The sequence below is a fragment of the Rhinatrema bivittatum genome, chromosome 10 (assembly GCF_901001135.1).
Source record: "Rhinatrema bivittatum chromosome 10, aRhiBiv1.1, whole genome shotgun sequence".
Classification (NCBI taxonomy): Eukaryota; Metazoa; Chordata; class Amphibia; order Gymnophiona; family Rhinatrematidae; genus Rhinatrema; species Rhinatrema bivittatum.
In genome coordinates, this window is record NC_042624.1 from 43,839,046 (window position 1) to 43,859,367 (window position 20,322).

The window sequence follows — 20,322 nt, forward strand, 5'->3', positions numbered from 1 at the left end:
AGAGAAGGGATTGGTGCTGGTGTGTGAATGCCAGACTGACAGGTTAGAGAAAGGGAGCAGGACCAGAGTATAGTAGGGACACCTGCCTCCTCTCCCTCCCCCCCCCCCCCCCTCACTGCAGATCCTAGAACCAACCTTCCTCTCCCTTCTTTCCAGATCCTAGAACCTTCCTTCCTCTCCCTTCTTTCCAGATCCTGGAACCTTCCTTCCTCTCCCTTCTTTCCAGATCCTAGAACCTTCCTTCCTCTCCCTTCTTTCCAGATCCTGGAACCTTCCTTCCTCTCCCTTCTTTTCCAGATCCTGGAACCTATCTGTTTCTTCCTTCTTCCCTTTCTCAATCCCATGGCCTCCCTCCCTCTCATCCCAGATCTCTGATTTTCCCCCTTTCTTTGATCTTCCCCATTTCCCATGCTCTCCATCCCCAGTCCTCTTCCTTCTCATGCTCCTTCCTCCTATCCCCAGCCCTTTCACCTTCTCCACACCCCATTCCTGCTCCTCCTTTCCTCTCCCCATCCCTGGTCCTCTCCCCCTCTCCTTGTCTTCTGCCCATCCCTGAGAACTCATCTCTGTAATGATACTTAAGATCCCTTTTCCTCACCCAATTAAAAAATAAATAAATAAATAAAGAGAGAGAGAGAGAGAGAGAGAGAGAGAGAGAGAGAGAGAGAGAGAGAGAGAGAGACAAGCATGGTTGGAAAATTAAGTAATTTTTATAACATGAAAGATGGAAATGTTTGCCAAAGTGCTTCAGAATTTTCAGATTTTGAGCAAAGAATCCACTCCCGCGCTGTAGCAGCAAAGGGTGGGGCTGTACCTTAGCCCTCCTAGCCCCTGCGGTCCGACCTCCTCAGGGGCATTACCGCAGCAGCAGTGCCTAGGGGTGACAGAACACAAGGTCGGGTTTGTGATGGCCAGCAGGAGCAGTGCTTAAGAGTGTGTCAGCTTTTTTTTGGCAGCTGGTGCCAGTCTTACAGTGTGAACAATGGCCCAATGCACCAGAGGAAGTCGATGGACTATTAAACGCTGACAGGCAGGGGAGGGGGTCTTGGAGGAAGACCTGTTCCAGCCCAAAGGCTGATGCCAGCAGCACCCGAGGCACCCCAAGTGATCACCTAACTCACCCGACCCCAAGGCTGCACCTATTTGCACGTGGGTCAGAAAATAAAATAGTGCTTTCCTAGCGTGTAGCAGATGGACTCAGGACCAATGGGTATAGTGTACTCCTGATAGCAGTAGAAGACGGATCAGATTTCAATCTGATGTCAGCCCCTAGTACATATACCCCTGCAGGAAGTGCAGCTCTTCAGTATTTTCCGTCTCCATAGCAGTTAGGGACTATCTGCACGCTCTCAGAGCGTTAGACCAAAATTAAAGAACAAAACCCGAAATTTAAAGAAGAAACCTACCTGAAGACGAGCCCCGCACTCCTGCGGTGATACCCTCGGGTCCCTCCCCCAGTTGAGTTTCCCGAGGCGATTTCCGTGGTCCCTTGGAGGTGAGCCTCAGTCCAGTGGCCGATTCGCGGCAGGGACCTAGCCCCCGAATCCTCTGGCGTGGCGTAGAGGCTGCCTCGGTCCGGCGGCCGATTTGCGGCGAGGACTTAGCCCTCGATCCCGGGCGCGGCTGAGAGGCAGCGGGTGCACCCCCTCGAGCGCGGCGATGAAGGTATTTGCCCTCTCCCCCCGCAGCCAGAGACCGCCCGGAGCGAAACCGGGAAGCGCCGAAGACAAGGTAAAGTGGAAATCTTCTATTTTAAGCCGGTTTCCGAAGATCGAGGAGGAGCACAGGTCTGCGATCGGAACCTGTGCCACCGGGTTGATCCGCCCTAGCAGGGCTAGGCCCCCGGCTGTTCCAGGGTCTGCCCACGTGGAGACCCTCCGAGGAGGTCGCCATATTGCCCGCATGCTCGCCGTCGCCATCTTGGCCCTGTTCGCCACGCCGCCCGCCGTCTGTTCCGAGCGCACAAATTAAGCTAAGCGCACAAAATTACTTGTGGGCATAATCTTAGGTGCACATAAAACCTTACGCGCATAAGTTACGCGCGCACATCTACGGCTAGGCACACATCTGCGCGCACATATCAGACGCAATGGAGCGCATAAGAGCTTACGCGTCCACAGAAATGGCACCTCCAGAAACAGGAATAAAAGCTCAAGGCCTCTGCCCAGCATGCCACATCAGAGCCGCACAGAGCAAGGAAGCCGACGCGCTATGCGCACATTGAGGAGGCCCTGGGAGATCCAGGTCAGGGCCAGCCCCACCCAGGGCCCAGTTCTAGCTCCTCAGGGGGCACCCCGGACCTAGCAGGCCCCAGTGAATCCACCCCACAGACGGGGACCCCCAGGGAACCGGCGCCCCTCAACTTAGACCCAGTGTCGATCTCTTGGTTGGAGCTGTTTAAGGAGATTCACGCCTTTGTCAAAATGCAAACTGAACCCCGGGCGGAACAGCCATATGCGCCACCGGAAGACCCTCATGCCCCAGGACCCTCGAGGCCTAGGCACAGGCTCCCACCTCCCAGAAGCCCCACCTACGGGGACACTGATTTCTCCGAAGAGGAAGTAGAGCCCCTTGAGGAGGGGGAACTCCCCTCGGGGACGGAGCCACACCGAACCATGAGACGCTTCTTCACAAAGGATGAGCTTCCGGAACTTGTATCCCAATGCCTATCGGAGCTCGCTATCCCGGGCCAAGGCACCTCGGGGGAACCTAGAATGAACCCCCTGCTGGAGGGCCTTCGACAGACGTCTCGCCATTTTCCTCTCTTACAGGCGGCACAACAGCTAATTGACCTGGAATGGAATGCTCCGGAGTCCTCATTCAAAGGAGGTCGAGCTTTGTCGGCCATGTACCCCCTGGACCCAGCGACCAAGGAACTTCTGGCATGCCCTAGAGTGGACGCCATAATCTGCACGGTCGCTAAGCGCACTACCATCCCAGTGGAGGGAGGAGCGGCGCTCAAGGATGCACACGACCGGCGCCTGGAAGCCATACTAAAACAATCATTTGAGGTGGCAGCCATGTCCCTGTACATTGCGGCCTGCTGCACCATGGTGACATGTTCCTGTTTATCTCAAGCCAGGAACAACACCCCGGGAGAAGACATGGAATCAGCACTATCATTCCTCACTGACGCGGCTTCTGATCTAGTGCGCACAGCAGCCAGAGGAGTGTCGTCCACAGTGGCAGCCAGGAGACAACTCTGGCTTCGAAATTGGTCGGCGGACGCCTCCTCCAAGACACGCCTCACGAGACTGCCCTTCAAAGGATCCCTCCTCTTTGGCAGCGAACTAGAAAAACTGGCCAACAAATGGGGCGACTCCCCATTACCTCGCCTGCGGAAGACAAGACGAAGAGGAACCAGCGTCCCTTCCCAGGTCCTCCAGAGGCAGAAGCTCACAGCGCTTCAACCCTTACAAGAGCAACTATCAAGCGCCCTGCCCTACGGGCAGGAACAAGCACAGCAAGAGGGGAAACAGCTCGGGTCCAGGCCCCAGCCGCACCCCACAATGAGATTCAGCTGACCCATCCAAGGGAAGAAGCCATAGGGGGCAGGCTAACCCTATTCTACTGCAGATGGGTCGAGATAACTTCGGACAAGTGGGTCCTAGCCATCATCCGAGACGGGAACTACCTGGACTTCTTTCGAACCCCTCCGGACAAGTTCGTGGAATCTCCCTGCCATGACCCCCGCAAGAGGGCAGCAGTGGAAGCTACACTGACCAGACTTCTGGCTCTCGAGGCCATAACCCCGGTACCTACACGGGAAATAAATACTGGACATTACTCCATCTACTTTATCGTACCCAAGAAAGAGGGTACATTCAGACCCATCCTGGATCTCGTTGGTCAACCGACACCTAAGGATCCCACGCTTCCGCATGGAAACCCTACGATCAGTCATACGTGCAATACAACCAGGAGAGTTCCTCACATCCCTGGACCTGTCGGAGGCCTACCTACACATCCCAATTCATCAGGAACACCAGCGCTACTTACACTTCAAGGTCCTGAATCATCACTACCAGTTCCGGGCACTGCCCTTCGGGTTAGCCACTGCACCCCGGACGTTCACCAAGGTAATAGTAGTGGTGGCAGTAAAACTCAGGAAGGAAGGAATCCTCGTTCATCCCTACCTGGACGATTGGCTGATCAGAGCAAAATCACTGGAGGAAAGCCTTCAAGCAACCAGCAGACTCATAACCCTACTGGAAAGCCTAGGTTGGGTAGTCAACACAAACAAGAGCTCCCTACAGCCCTCGCAGTCGATGGAATACCTAGGAGTCCGATTCGACACCAAGGAAGACAAGGTCAGCCTGACCCCTACGAGGAGATCAAAGCTGTGGAACCGGCTCCAGACCTTGCTGAGCGCCTCCCGTCCCACAGCATGGGATTACCTGCAAGTCCTCTGACTAATGGCATCCACACTGGAAGTGGTGCCATGGGCGCGAACCCACATGAGGCCCCTGCAATGCTCACTTCTATCACGGTGGAGTCCACGATCCCAGAACTACACCGTACGTCTACCACTACCGGCCAGAGTCTGGACCCAGCTACGGTGGTGGCTACAGATCAGCCACATGAGCCGGGGATCAAGACTATCCTCCCCAACCTGGACCCTGCTCACCACAGATGCCAGTCTACATGGGTGGGGAGCACACTGCGAAGAGCTAACCGCCCAAGGGCGGTGGAACGAAGAAGAGGCGAGGTGGAACATCAACCGCCTAGAAGCACGGGGGGTCAGATTAGCCTGCCTGCGGTTCGCCCACAGACTTCGAGACAAAGCAGTCAGAGTGATGTCGGACAACGCCATGATGGTGGCCTACATCAACCGGCAGGGCGGAACCAGAAGCCAACAGGTGTCCCTATAAATAGACCCTCTGATGGCTTGGGTGGAAGCAAATCTCCAGGACATCTCCGCCGTACACATCGCCAGGAAGGACAACACCATGGCAGAATTCCTCAGCAGGGAAAGTCTAAACCCAGGAGAATGGAAGCTGTCACCCACAGCCTTCAAGATGATAGTGAATCGGTGGGGGACTCCAGACATGGATCTTCTGGCAAACAGATCCAACGCTCAGGTACCCAGATACTTCAGCCGCAGGCGGGATCCGCAGTCCCAGGGGATCGACGCCTTGGTACAGACCTGGCCACCGGGGACCCTGCTATACGCCTTTCTGCCGTGGCACTTGCTAGGCGCAATCATTCACAAGATTCAGCGGCACAGGGGGCTAGTTCTTCTGGTGGCTACGGACTGGCCAAGAAGACCCTGGTATGCAGACATGAGAAGACTTCTGGCAGGGAATCCACTACCCCTGCCTCCACACAGAGACCTGCTACAACAAGGTCCCATCCTCCACGAGGATCCAGCTCAATTCTCTCTTACGGTCTGGGCCATTGAGAGGGCCCGCCTGAGAAAGAGGGTATACTCGGGGGCAGTAATAGATACCCTCCTCCGAGCACGCAAGTTCTCCACATCTCTAACATACATAAGGATCTGGAGAGTCTTTGAGGCCTGGTGCAAAGACCACAATGTCAAACCACGCTCCTCTAAAGTTCCCGTGATCCTGGAATTCTTACAGAATGGACTGCAGAAGGGTCTGTCCCTCAGCTCCATCAAGGTACAGGTGGCCGCATTGTCTTGCTACGGCTCCAGGAGCGAGGACGACAGCATAGCCTTGCACCCAGATGTATCACGCTTCCTGAAAGGAGTCAAACATATTCGCCCACCACTAAAGTGGCCGGTACCTCTGTGGAACCTCAACCTCGTCTTGGAGTTCCTAGCGGGATTCGCCTTCAGACCCCTCCAAGGCCTGTCACTCCATCTGTTAACCTTAAAGACGGTGTTCTTGCTGGCCGTGAGTTCGGCCTGCCGCATCTCAGAGCTACAGGCACTGTCCTGCCGTGAGCCATTCCTCAGACTCACCTTGGGGACCATTCAGCAACGCACGGTTCCCTCCTTCCTCCCCAAAGTGGTCTCACACTTCCACCTTAACCAAACCATCTCACTACCTACGATGGGCGGCTTGAAGAAGTCGGAAGAAGCCCGTAGTCTGCGCCAACTTGACATCGGCAGACTCCTATCCAAATACCTGGAAATGTCGGAACCAGTATGAAAGACGGACCACCTTTTCGTCCTTCACAGTGGGAAGAAGCAAGGGGAAGCGGCCTCGCGGGCAACCATTGCCCGCTGGATCAAGGAAGTCATCAAGGCGGCCTACGTAGAAGCGGGAAAACCACCACCTCTACAGGTCAAGGCACATTCTACCAGGGCCCAGGCGGTTTCCTGGGCAGAAACGTGGTCCTCCATCCATACCTTCTGCAGGGCGGCAACGTGGTCCTCCATCCATACCTTCTCCAGATTCTACCGTCTGGATGTTCAGGCTCGGGAGGACACAACATTTGCAAGGGCAATCCTAAGTGGACCACGGGCAGCCTCCCACCCAGTTCGGGAGTAGCTTTTATACATCCCATTGGTCCTGAGTCCATCTGCTACACGCTAGAAAATGGAGAAATTACTTACCTGATCATTTCGTTTTCCTTAGTGTAGACAGATGGACTCAGCAGCCCACCCTCGGTTGCCATGATACTTGGTCCTTCAACGAATAAAGGGTAAGCCATGCTTTCATTTACCTAGGGCATCCACCCTGCCGGGTGTCGACGCTTTCCGGTTGAGCTCACTGGCGGTCTCCAGCTATAGTCAATCAACCAGTTCAAGTTAATCAAGTTATTCAAGTTTTTAACGTTCTAACAAAGTTATCTAAGTTAACCATATTAAGTTTATTTTTTTATTTTATTTATTTGTACATTTTTATATACCAACAACCGTTTGCACATCGTATCGGTTTACAGTTAACTTAGAACAGATAGGCGAAAGCCTTTACAAGGAACGGTAACTATAGTTAACAGCAAAAACAGGAACAATAACTATAAAGCGGAAAACTAGTTTACAAAAATTTACAAGAAGTAATCAGATAACGATGTCAAGAATATTTCAGGTAGCAATTATGTGGAGGGATTGGTGGATGGGTAGGCCTGGAGAAAAAGCCAAGTTTTCAGTTTCTTTTTGAATTTAGGGGTGGATGACTCTGTGCGCAGATCTGTGGGAAGGGAGTTCCAGAGGGTAGGGCCGGCGAGGGAAAAGGCCCTTTTCATTGTGGAGGTCAGTTTGTAGGGTTTGATAGAGGGAGTGCGGAGAGTTCCTTGAAGGGCAGGACGGGTGGGTCTGGTGGAGGAGCGAGGTAGGAGAGGGGGGCAGAGCCAGTGTAGGTTATCATTAGTAATACTCTTGTGTATGAGGGAGAGTGTTTTGAAAAGGATGCATGAATGGATGGGTAGCCAGTGGAGCTGGATGAGGGTTGGTGTGATGTGGTCTCTTTTTCTGGTGTTAGAGAAGATACGTGCTGCAGCGTTTTCTAAAAGTTGCAGAGGTTTGGTGTGGTTGGAGGGAAGGCCAAGTAGGAGGGCATTGCAGTAATCGATTTTGGAGAAAATGATCGACTGCCGTACTGTGCGAAAATCTGAGAAGTGCAAAAGGGGTCTGAGTTTTTTGATAGTTTGTAGTTTGAAGTAGCAGTCACTTAAGAGGGATTTGATGTAGGGTTTGAAGGAGAGTTGGTTGTCAAGGAGAACACCCAGGTTGTGGGTATGTGAGTGAAAGGTAGTGGAAGAGTGAGAAGGGGGAAGAGGCGGAAGAGGGAGTTAGAGGAAATGATAAGGAGTTCAGTTTTTTGAGGGTTGAGGGCAAGGTGCATGTCAGTGAGGAGTTTATTGATGGCGGTAAGGCAAGAGTCCCAGTTTTGTAGAGCGGATTGGAGAGAGTCAGAGAAAGGGAAGAGAATTTGCACATCATCTGCGTAGATGAAGTGTTTGATGCAGAGGGTAGCAAGGGGAAGCATGTAAATGTTGAATAAGGTAGAGGATAGCGAGGAACCCTGTGGAACACCCTGATCCAGACTGATAGTGTCAGATTCAGTGTTATCAGAGAGGACTGAGAATTGATGATTTTGAAGGTAGGATTTGAGCCAGGAGAGTGCAGTTCCCGTAATACCAATACTACTGAGGATATTGATGAGGATGGTATGATTAACAGTGTTAATCATACCAAGTTAATCAATCAGTCAGTCACACATATATCCACCATGCTTTGCAAGGAAGAATACTGAAGAGCTGCACTTCCTGCAGGGGTATATGTTCTAGGGGCTGACATCAGATTGAAATCTGATCTATCTCCAACTGCTAACAGGAGTACACTATACCCAGTGGTCCTGAGTCCGTCTACACTAAGGAAAATGAAATTATCAGGTAAGTAATTTCTCCATTTATGATTGGGTTGAAATGTAAATTATACCCCATTGTTTCCCTGTGCTTTTAATTTAATAATGCTCACCTGATACTTACCTTTTAGCCTAAAGGTTTTACCCTGTAAAAAAAAAAAATGATTGGAGTAGTCTGTCATTTCATCGTTGCACGAATCGGTTTCCCAATGATCAGACTTTTAGTAAAGTCACCACCACAGAGTCTGAAAGAACAGACCCTTAAACTGCAGGTAGGCTTTGGGCAGCAACCTGTGAAATACGTCCAGGAGCGGTACCCTTAAGGCCAGAGGGAAGGAGCAGGTCTGCAGAGGGCATTCATTGATAACAGAAGTAAGCGGAAGCTCCCCCAACAGGAGTCAGGTCCTGGCCAGTTGGAAAATACGATCGGGAGTGAAAAAGTCCCGGTGTGAAGACTAGAGTCCTGCTAGTAAAAGGCTTTAGAGAGCACATTTGCAAGCTATAAATCCTGAAGAATTCCTGCCATGGATGCTGGGGGTGTGGCAGGGGTGGATAGGAAGTGGACGGTGCTTCTGCAGTCAGAAAAGAAGCCGGCTGGAAAGAAAAGAGAGAAAAAAAAATCAGTGTAATTGCAGTATTTGGTTTTTTCCCAAGCGAGCTCTCCCTCTCCTTGCCTAAGTTTCAAACAGGCTGAATAATGCATGAAGAGTTAAATGATTGAGGCTTTCAGAGTGTAATGCAGCGGGGGAGAAAACCGACCCTCTCCCATTCTGCTGCTAGAAATGATGGTGTCAAAGTTGGCGCTGCTCCTCACCGTCCTCTCTCGGAGCCGGAGGACCCCTCTCTCTCTCCTTCCCCCTTCCTTTGTCTTCCCTGTGTGCTCCTGAGCATCCTTTCCCTAGCAAACAAGGGCAAGGCATTACCTGGAGCAACTGCTGGATGCCGCCGCTTGCCACTGCGCTCTGAAACTTTCCCACCATGACCAATTCTTCCTCGCTGCTGGGGTGCGGGTCCCCGTCGGGCGCACAGATCCTGGCGTCCGTGCTCTACTCCTTCTTCTCCGTCTCCGGCACGGCCGCCAACCTCCTGGTGATCTATCTCGTCTGCTCCTTCAGGAAGCTGAAGACCACCAGCAACGCTTTCATCGTCAACGGCTGCGTCTCCGGTCTCCTGGTCTGCGCCTTCTGGATGCCCCAGGAAACGATCGGGATCTCCGGGTCCCTGCCCAGGCCCCCCGTGTACCGCGCCTTCATGGAGGGGCTCCTCTTCCTCTGGATGACCGTCTCGCTGCTCTCGCACTCCCTCGTCGCCCTCAACCGCTACGTGCTGATCACGAAAGCGCCCGCCGTCTACCGGAGCGTCTACCAGAGGCGCCACGCCGAGTGCATGATCGCCACGTCCTGGCTGCTCCCCCTGCTCCTGCTGCTGCCCTGGCTGCTCGGGCAAGGGCCCGCCACGTGCGCCAACGTGCGGCTCTTTTCGGCGCCGGCGTGGCAGGAGGAGGCCCAGCCCGCGGGCTCCTACACGGCCACCCTGTCGGCGGTGACCATCCTCAGCCAGACCCTGGTCTTGCTCTACTGCTACTCCGGGATCTTCCGCAAGGTGCAGGTCAGCATGAAGAGGGTCAGCGTCTTGAACTTCCAGGTCATCAACCACCTGCCCGGCGCCTTCCCCCGCAAGGAGAGGCGCCTGGGCTTCCACGCGCTCTTCGTGTGCTGCGCCTTCGTCCTCTCCACGGCGCCCTTCATGTGGGTGACCTTCTGCGCCCTCCTCCGGCCCGTGGCGGGCGGGCCGCGGGCCGCCAGCTGGCTCCTCTTCTGCCTGCTCTTCGTGCTCGACCCCCTCATCTATACCTGCAAGAACGAGGAGTTCCGCCGCTCCTTCAGGTGCCTGCTGCGGGGCGAGCTCTGCGGGAAGCCCTCGGCCGTGGGGGTGGACCCGGCCGTCCGCACCGTCTCGCAGCTCGGGCCCTGAGCCGGGAACCGCGGCATGGCCCCGTGTCAGGCGGGGTTGCAGGCGGTCGAATGATAATTTCTTTCTTTCAGATCTGCGGGCACTCGAAGTGGAGCCACAGGGACCTGGCCAGATGATTTAGGTTTTGTGATTTTGGTTGCCATGGAAAACTTCCTTGAACTTTAACAGGGACAAACGTGAGGGACGGAAATAAATGAGATACTGGCAATGGCTTTCTTGAGTAATCTATAAAGCCTGTAGGGGAAGCTGAATATTTTGCTTCACCTGTTTTAGCTCTCCGTTACACTTCAGACAGCTCAGAATGGAGACTACCAGGTTTTAAGTCGCTTTCAATCCTATGAATTTTGTTCAGTATTACGCTTTGCTTTGGTTACTTTTGCTTGTAGAATCATTTGACGGCAAGCTCCTTATTTGTCTTGCCAGGATGCTCTGAATGAAAGATCCAGGTGTTAAACAGCATTTTCCATTTCCCCGAAATGGACGAGTGGGAAGCCATAAAAAGTTATAAAAAGTGACAGGCCTGGAGGAAAAGGGTGGTCCAAAAGGAAGTGATTGGATGATCTGAGGGCAACAGCAAAGACAGTCATCAGGTACAGCAGCCTTACCAAGACACTTCATTGAATTATAGTACAGTAAGGGGGTATTTGTCATACCTTGGCACAGATATTACTACCAATGCATTAAATGTAATCAGCACTATGCAATTTATTGACTCCATGGTCATAGAAACCAACTAAGTTCGGCATTCAGAAGAAAGACTTGTAAAACACAAAGCCACTGTGGAGAATAAAATGTGTGCCCAAAATCCAAAGCACAGGATGATGATCTGGCTTCCCGGCGGAGAAACAGAGATCCCTCACCCTGAAATGTGTCTGAAAGGTGAGAAAACTGGCAGCTGCACACAAAAGAAACCAGACAGGCGTTTTAAGGTTTTTATGTATATGCCAAAGATGCGTTTATTTTTCTTTTGTGAATTAGAAAGAAGAGGCCATGAGGATTTTAAATGAAGCCAGGTCCTGCACCTTAAGAGGTACAGGGCCCATGGTGGTTGATGGAGATTTCTAGGTTTTGCCCCACTGAATGAAATACACTAGAAAATTTACAGAACCTTCAATGCGAGAGATTTTTCTCATAGAAATTCCTATCAGATCCTCTTAAACTAGTACCACGCGTGAAGATGCCCAGAATAAATACAGATAACAATGAAAGAAGAGAACAGATTCACTGCCAATATATATTTTTAACACTCCCTGCTTCTAGATATGGTCATTTGCATAAAAAGGACAAACAGGTTTGTTTTTTTACCAATAAATTATTTATATTTAAGTAACAAAATAATATTTTCCTATTGCTTACCACTTTTCAGTGGTATTTAAAACTAGAACAGTGTGTGGCTACCACAGGATGTACAGTGTGTTACACAGAGAATAGAAACAAAGTGAGAAGCAGAGGGGAGGGCATTGTGAAGAGGCCTTTCCCACGGAGGGGAATTATTACCTCATTGGTCTTCCCTCTACTCTTTCAAATTTGTTTTCCTTTATTTTACAAATTTTGAGGTATTTTAGTAGAGTTCTTAAAAAAAAAAAAAAAAAAGAACCCAACAACCCTTAACTTGCACTAAACAGAGATGAAAACCACAGTCACTTCACAACCCCTTTAATTGCTTTGACATTTATAATCTCGTATATCATTTTCCACCTGAAGTGGGTCTGAAAACAATGTTCTGAAGGGATCGAGTCATAGGACATTCAGCCTAAAATGATGCACGGTGTGTTGTTTTCCATTTGATTGGGTTTTTTTTTCATTTGCTAAGTAATAAACAGCCATTAAATCCTAAGAAATTACATTAAGAAGAAAGAACTGATTCATTGACTAATTGACCTAGGTTTTATATTAAAATCTATTTAATCTGGCCACTCAGCACATCAGACTTGTCTTAGTTTTAGCTGAATTTTTGACCTAAATTAATTGGTAATTATTTGATTGCTTCTGAGTTATCGATTGGGGTCTATGTGTTTATATTGCAGCTTACAGAAAGTCCCATGTTAGCAGTCACTTAATTGTTTATATATATATGTATATATTCTTATTTATTTCATTGTGTAGCCTATTTGACAGTGTTGCCCCAAAATATTATTTGTTTATCATTCCTCAGTTTGATAGAAACGTGGGTTATAAGAAGCCATAAGAAATGCATCAAATATTAGTGCGCACCTCTCTCAGCCTTCCAGTTCGTACTGATCCATTGCTCACCCTCTGTCTCTCATGCTTCCCAGAACCATCTTCCCCATTCTGTCTCTGCTCCTGATCTGCACCCAGCTCCTTCCATTTCTCCTGACCTGACACCCATTGTTACTGTAACATATAGCAAAATGAGGAGCCTTCCCATCCCCTCCAAAGCTCTCTGCACATTCCCAGGAGCCAATAAAGGAGGGAGAATTTCTCGCTGGTAGCAGAGTCCGAGAAAGAGGAGGACTCAGATGCATCTCTACAACCTTATGGCCCAGTTTATGGTGTCAGGATCTCCATGGGCTCCATTCATTCACTCTCTCCTGGGGCTATTTCTTCTGCTTCTCTCCTCCCTCCAGGTTCTCACTCCCATACTCTGCTGATGCGCCAGTTCTCTCCCTGCCACTGACCCTACACCCTCCTGTGGCAGCCGGAGAAGGAAGGTAGCCTCACAGCAGTGGTAGCAGCAAGAGGAGAAGGTCCCTGGCCGCAGCCTCTCTTCCCCACACATTTTCTTTAGAATGGAAGTGAGCTAGGGAAGAGACTGACTCCAGTGCAGCAGAAAGGCAGGAGAAGGCCCCATGACGGCTGCTACTGCTGCCCCAGACCTGCATTTAGGCACAGGGAATACAGGCAACTGCTGGATTCTGAAGGCACCAAATACTCGAGCTGAGGTGGAGTCTGCTCTTGTTTGTTTTAGGATGTGTGCTGGTGCCATTTCAAAGGGATCAGGGTCTCTCCCTTGCTCTGCGATTTCTGGTCCTGCCTATTGGGACCAAAATCTTAAATCCAGCCCTTTGCAGCTCCATAAACCAGCTGCTTTTTGGCTGGATCTCTTGGGGATTAACTGAATCTGATGAAGGTCCCGACTGCACGGCACTGGGCACTGCTCTCTACTGCAGAAATATTATTGAAAATAAAGGTCCATTTCCCCGGAATAGCTTAATATTGCAGCTGTGGTCAGACTGCTTAACTTTCTTCACAATGGGTTTGAAATGTATTTCAGACAAGTTTAGAGAGTGCTACAGCATTATTACCAAAAATTATTTTGCTGTTGAAAATTGCTTGAAATCTGTCTTCATAGAATTGGCTTATTGGGCCACCCCATGGCTTAGACTCACATTCACATCTGTTTGTGGGGGCTGACAGGGCTGGGGAGATTTAATAGCGAGCAAAAATGGAGTGGGCAAAATAAGAAACAAGTTTCGAATCACTTCAAATAAATGGTTTTAAACCCTCTTGCAACAGTTAAATTGATCAAAAAGTGACTTTTGTGAAGAATTAAGCTGAAGAAAGCTTGTCCAGTACTCAGAACTTCTCTTGCCTGCTCCTTAGGGCATTCCCTTTATGCACCCAGCGTGCCCAGTGCCATGTTTTTCTATATCAGCTATTCCCATTGTTCAAGGACCAGGCCATTATGGTCATGTCCTGAAGATCAGCCTAGACCGTCTACTTTATTATATCCCCCTTGTTTGTGAAACCTAGAAGAAGGTTTTGGCATCTGGCTTCACCAGTGGTTCTCTTCATGTTTGTTCTCTTGTCTCTAAATATTCTCTGGTATTTGATTTAATCTCTGAATTTAAATTATAGCTACTTGCTCTCACTGAAACATGGTTGAGGAATGGAGACAATTTTTGTCTTTATTCATCATGCCCTATGGGCTTTTTCTTCCTTTTAAAAAAAAAAATAGGAGAGGAGATGATGTAATATTGCCATTTCTCAGCTCTTTAAAAGTTGTAGAAATTGATTTGAGACTGCTAAATTTTATTAAAGCTCTATTAGTAAGGGATGAATTGCTGGCTGTTAATTGTATGTTTCAGCCCATCGAGCAGGACGCATCCTAGTCCTCATGTTTACGTCAGAGAATGTAAATTCAATGGGTCCTCCATTAATTACTTTTGTTTTTTTGCCTTATCACGGTTTTACTCTCATTTTCCTTAAATTCTACTTATAAAAACTGCTACTAATTCTGAAACCATGAAATATAGCCAGAATCTCCTGAATATTGATATGGATCATTTAGCAGTCTACCTCCCAAAATTTCCCTCAGGGTTTGCAGATTTGTCTCCTTCCTCCCAAATTAATAAGTGCAATTCAATTGTGTCTCACCCCACCCCCCATGGCTTAGGCAAGTCAAAATCATTAAACAACAAAAAATCTGGTATTACCCAGGTTTGACAATCTGGAAAGAGAAATTCAATCATCTGGAGAGAAAGTAGTGAAAAAATAAATCTGAAGAAAATTTAGCAGCGTGCAGAATGGCAATTAATTTCTACAAAGCCAAGATTAAGAAAGTTAAGCATGATCTTATCACTAAACAAGTAAAATTAGCAGCTAATAGACCAAAGTGGCTTTTCCAAACTGTAACCCATCTGTCTGGTTGTAACAGCTCTTTCTGCTGACTCTTCTACACTCTCAGCAGAAATGTTTGCTACTTATTTTAAACAGAAGATAATTGATGCTCAGCAGACTATTAAAATTTGTAGAGATGCAGAGGGCTGATTGGAGGGTTGGTGAATCTGGGTCTGTGGTGAGCTCTCAGCACCCAAAGCTTACGGAAGAAGATTTCCTTCATTCTAGGAATGGGGATTTAGTGGATCAAAGTTGTTTAATCCAGTAGTTATTATAGGTATGGAAAAGATCCTTGCATCGCTGAATAACTACTTCAGAATCTTGACCCAAAACCTATCACTTTGGTTACAAATAAAAAGCTAGGCCTTGCTAATGTCTTAATGACTGTTGTCAACTGGTAGTATTCCAGCTTGTTTTGCAAGTACATCCCATTTTAAAAAAAGCCTCTTTGGATCCTACTGATCCCAAACTATCACCAGGTATCTAATATACTGTTTGCCATGAAAGTGATCGAGAAAGCAGTTTTTACTCAGTTAAATGATTTCTGCAGAAAAGGTGAATACTGTTCGCCCATATCAATCAGGCTTCTGCAAGGATTTAAGCATCAAACCAGTCTTATTGGCTTCAGTCAATGAAGTAAGGATGAATATTGATAAAAGTAGGGATGTCACCATGGTATCAATTGACATGAACAAAGCATTTGATGCAGCAGATCACTGTTTGCTTGTTTTCCATTAAAAAAAAACCTGAGAATTATTGGGTTAGTCCTTAAATGGTTTAGGTCATTTCTGGAAGATCGTTGTTTGCAAGTGGGATGGGAGAATAATTTCTCATCGTCAAAAGATTTGACTTGTGGAGTTGACTTGTGGGCTCTGTTTTTTCTCCATTTTTATTTGTTTTTAGCTCCCTTGCCAAATTGGATTCAAGAACAGGGTTTTAGCTCCTATTTAAATGCTGATGACAATCAGGTGCTTGCAGCTTTTAATTCTGATTCATCATCAGACATGACGAGATTTAATCTGTGTTTAGAGAAGAAAGCCAATTGGTTGTCTGATCGTAGATTAAAATTTAACCCTCAAAAACCAGAAGCTATTTGGTATGGGAGATGTAAATCCAATATGAAATTGAATCCTTGAATGAAAGACATTAATATGCCCCTGGCTGAGGTGATTACATTGATGGGCGTGAATTTAGATAATTGTCTCTCTATGTCTAAACAACTGTTTCTGTTGACTAAGTCTGCTTTCTATAACCTTCACATGATTTGTAGGCTGGCTCCTTTTTTATTCAAATCTGATTTAGTAATGTTATATGCTTTGGTTTTGTTGCGGGTTGATTATTGCAACTCATTATATACAGCTATCACAGAATCCAATTTAAAGCAAATTCAGCTACTTCAAAATACAGCAGCAAAAGATATCTTTGGAGTCTCTAAATTCAATCATATCTCTCTTTTACTTCAAGAACTTCACTGGCTACCGATTTGGCGTAGGATTGTTTTTAAATTACTTTGCCTCACCTACAAGGTGCTTTCTAAAGGGAAGGATAATTTGGCAAACCTTTTATTACCCTATAAACCTACATGGATGCCGAGATCCTCTCATAAGAATTTCTTCATCACATGAGATTAATCTCGAAGGTACCAGGCAAACCCCCTTTCCAGTACCAGGCTCCTCTGGTCTGGAACTCTTTACCATGGGATATACGAATTGAAAGAAATTTTATGAAATTTAGAAAGTCTGTGAAATCCTTGCAGTTCACCCACGTTTTGGATTAATTCTTAATTTTGCTTTTAGGATTCTGAGTTGATTAATTTTTAGTACATTGTGAGAGGATGTTGGTTTGATTATGTTTTATGTTTTTAGATGTATTTCCATACTTAGTATGGTTGCATTTGTATTTATTTATTGATTTATGTTTTATAATTTTATTGTAAACCATCTTGATGTTATGTGAAAATGAGTATAGAAAAATAACCATTACCATTACCATCAAAAGAATGTTTTATTTGAAAATTGTATGAAATCCTCAAGAAATATAAGTTGGTAGTGCAAGTCTTATTATTAAACTTCTAAAAACATGAGAATACTTTGAAGTTTGGTTATAGGGAGGTGTGTTTTGTTTTTTTTTAACTTTCCAAATGTGAAATTGAACTGAACCCTTGACTGGAAAGTCAGATGTGAGGGAGAATTCAGGAGTGATTTTTGCAGAATTACTTTAATGCATTCACAGTACAAAACTGAATAGTGTGATTCATGGGGCAAATGTAGGTGTTTCCTAAAAAAATAAAGAGAAAGAGTAGTGTAGTGATCACAGTTTGAAGATTCATTGTATGCCAATGTTGCAGCAGGATGTTTTTAATATCCAGAAGTGGTTTATTTAAATCTTGGAGCGGTATTTCTTATAGTTGATGTGAAGTAGCTGAGGAGCCTCCTAAAAAGACATGTGCTTTTATCAAGGTGTATGATTTTTTTATTTTTTGTTTTTACTAAGAATGTAATATTTTGCCTGTCCTACTCAGATTTCCCATTTTATTAGAAGTCAAGTAAGTACAAAATATGTATAAATAATGCCTTTGTTTCTTATTAGTTAAAAAAGAGATGCATTCCTGATTTCAGAAATCTATATGTGCTGTATTTGAAAACTTACATTTTTAAGTTTGATTGCATGTAATTTATCTATTTCGATTTAAAGTGAGACATGTTTAAACTGATTCCAGAGGCAGATGATTGGACTCAGAAAATGTCAGTGAATTCTCCTATAGCGGCCTAAAGTGTTTGGGAGATCTGCAGGTCAAGATCGAGGCAGGGCACTGGTGGAGAAAGGAGGGCTGCGAGTTCTAACCCCAGCTGTGGCAGCAGTTTTGGCTTCTGAACGCATCTCTCAGAAATACAGCATGAAAGAAGTTGGTTTCTGGTGTCCCACTTCTATATTTAGGGCTCAACTCATAATGCTTTTTCCCCATAGACACAGAAGAGGAGAAAAGCCTTAGTGAATCAGGTCCTAAGTGCTTATTGCTACTAGCTGGTAGGATTTGAGGAACACAAACTGGTTTTAGTTTTTACAACTCAGCATTTGATACAGTGGATCTGATTTGCTTTTATTCTGTTAAGAAGAGCTGGGAATTACTGGGTTAGTCCTGAAATGGTTTAGGTCATTTCTGGAAGACCATTGTTTGCAAATGGGGTGGGGGAATAATTTCTCATTGTCAAAAGATTTGACTTGTGGAGTTACCCAGGGCTCTGTTCTTCCTCCATTTTTATTTGCTTTTAGCTGCCTTGCCAAATTTGATTCAAGAACAGGGTTTTAGCTGCTATTCATACGCTGATGACCATCAGGTGCTTGCAGCTTTTAATTCGGATTCAGCATCAGACATGACGAGATTTAATCTTTTAATGACATGATCACATGGGGGTAGATTTGAATAGATACGCACGCGCATCCATTGTGCGTGCTGCCCGGCGTGCACACATGGACATGCAATTTTATAACATGCGCGCGCATGTTATAAAATCAGGGGTCGGCGCACGCAAGGGGGTGCACAATTGTGCACCTTGTGCGTGCCGAGCCCGCGCCAAGCCCACACCGAGCCGTGCTGCCTTCCCCCCTACCCCACCTTCCCTTCTCTTCCCCTACCTCCCCCTACCTCCCCCGCCCTTTCCCCCCTACGTTTTTCTTCTTTCTTTTCTTGTTTTAAAACTTCAGCCCTGGGGCTGAAGTAAGTTGCCGGCGCAAGATCCCTGGCACAGCGGCAAATGGCCGCTGTGCCGGGAGCCTCTGACCCCACCCCGTCCCCCGACCACCTTCCCCGCCCCTTTTTGCAAGCCCCGGGACTTACACGCGTCCTGGGGCTTTATGAGCGTCGCCGGGCCTTTTGAAAATAGGCCCGGCGCATGTAACCTTTTGAAAATCTGCCCCATACTGTATTGAAGTCTGCAATATGATAAGAAAATAAGATGCTGTAGCCCTTATTTTCAAATAGGGACTTGCTGCTGGAAAATGTTTTTTTTTCTATCATTTCATTTAATTTTTATTCTTTGTTTTTTTTTAAGGTTTGTTTTCATTTTAGTGCGCATTAAATCACATTAGTGTGCACTAATTCAACATAGTGCGCACTAAAAATGAAAAAAAATTAGGGGTTGATTTTAAGATCTGTGTGTGCACGCACGCACATGGGTGCGCCGATTTTATAACATGTGCGCGCTGGCGTGTGCATGCTGTAAAATCTGATGGCTGCACGCACATGCATGCTGGATTTTAAAATCCACGTGTGCATGTGCAGGCGGCCCACAACTCGCACACGCAGGGGGAGAGGTTTTTAAAATCTACACGCGGTGGCGCAATAAGGTCTCCCCCAGTTCCCTTCCAATCCGCTTCAGTTAAGGAGCGGACTGGGAGGGAAATTTCCTATCCCTAACCCTGCCCTTCCTACCTCTTCCCCTCTCCTCTCCTCCCCTCCCCCTAATCCCTACCTAATGCTTACAATTTTTTAAATTTTTTACCTTGCTGCTCCTCTGGAGCAGCAGTAGATTCCCTGCACCAGCCGGCTGCTAGTGCGCTCCTCCCCATGACAGCATAGATCAAGCTAGGCGAGAGTACATTATACAAATTTTATTTTATATACCGATGTTTGGTATTTACCTTCACAATGGTTCACAATTTCTGTATATAATCAATAAATAGAAAGAAAATACAATCATAATAATAATATTAATTAAAAATAGTTAAACAGATAAAAGGAATAAAAGTAAGACATTTAAATTAAGAATTAACAAGAATAATAAAATAGATAAAATAATTAATAGTAAATTCATTAGATTAAATAGCATTGAAATAAAATAGAATAAGAAAGTAAAATTACTGGCTGACATCTGTTGCATACGCTTGTTCAAAAAGCCATGTTTTCAATGCTTTTTAAAAAATATTTCAAATCCTTCTGAAGCCTGAGTCCAACAGGTAAGGTGTTCCACAATTTTGGTCCAGCTAATGAAACAGCTCTTTCTCTGACAGATGTAAGTTTCGCAGATGCAACAGACGGAATAGTAAGGAGACCTTTATTAGCTGAACGCAAGTTTCATTGTGGAGCATGAATACGAATAACTGCGTTCATCCAATCAACGTAATCAGCATAAATTGCTTTGTGCATTAAAGATAATGTTTTGTATTTAATTCTATATTCGACCGGCAACCAGTGGAGGGCAATCAAGACAGGAGTTATGTGATCTTTTTTATTGACTCCTGTAAGGATTCTTGCAGCGGAATTCTGAAGTATTTGAAGTGGACGAATTGTTATTTGGGGGAGACCGAGAAATGAATTACAGTAGTCTATATTGGTGAATATTAAGGACTGAAGGACTATTCTAAATTCATTATGGTTCAAAAGAGGTTTTAGGCGTCGCAGTATTAGACGTTTATAGTACCCTTCCTGTATTTTCATGGAGACGTGTTTTTTAAGACTGAGTTCTGGATCAAGCCAAATACCTAAATCCCG

The 20,322-nt window shown here is 46.7% G+C and overlaps 1 protein-coding gene and 1 long non-coding RNA gene across 2 annotated transcripts in view; one reads left to right on the forward strand and one right to left on the reverse strand.

The window, feature by feature from the left end:
• Nucleotides 1-246: 246 nt before the first annotated feature.
• On the reverse strand, nt 247-9,117 carry LOC115100473. The gene is made up of 3 exons (XR_003859088.1): nt 9,036-9,117; nt 8,401-8,870; nt 247-874 (listed from the first exon to the last, which is right to left on the reverse strand). It is a non-coding gene; the product is annotated as an uncharacterized LOC115100473 (long non-coding RNA).
• GPR88 (G protein-coupled receptor 88) overlaps nt 8,869-20,322 on the forward strand; it is a 164,240-nt gene continuing 152,786 nt past the window's right edge. Inside the window, exon 1 of the mRNA XM_029618973.1 lies at nt 8,869-11,129. Within this exon, the coding sequence (XP_029474833.1) occupies nt 9,255-10,250 (996 nt within the window). The 5' untranslated portion in view covers nt 8,869-9,254 and the 3' untranslated portion in view covers nt 10,251-11,129. The remainder of the gene's footprint in view (nt 11,130-20,322) is intronic.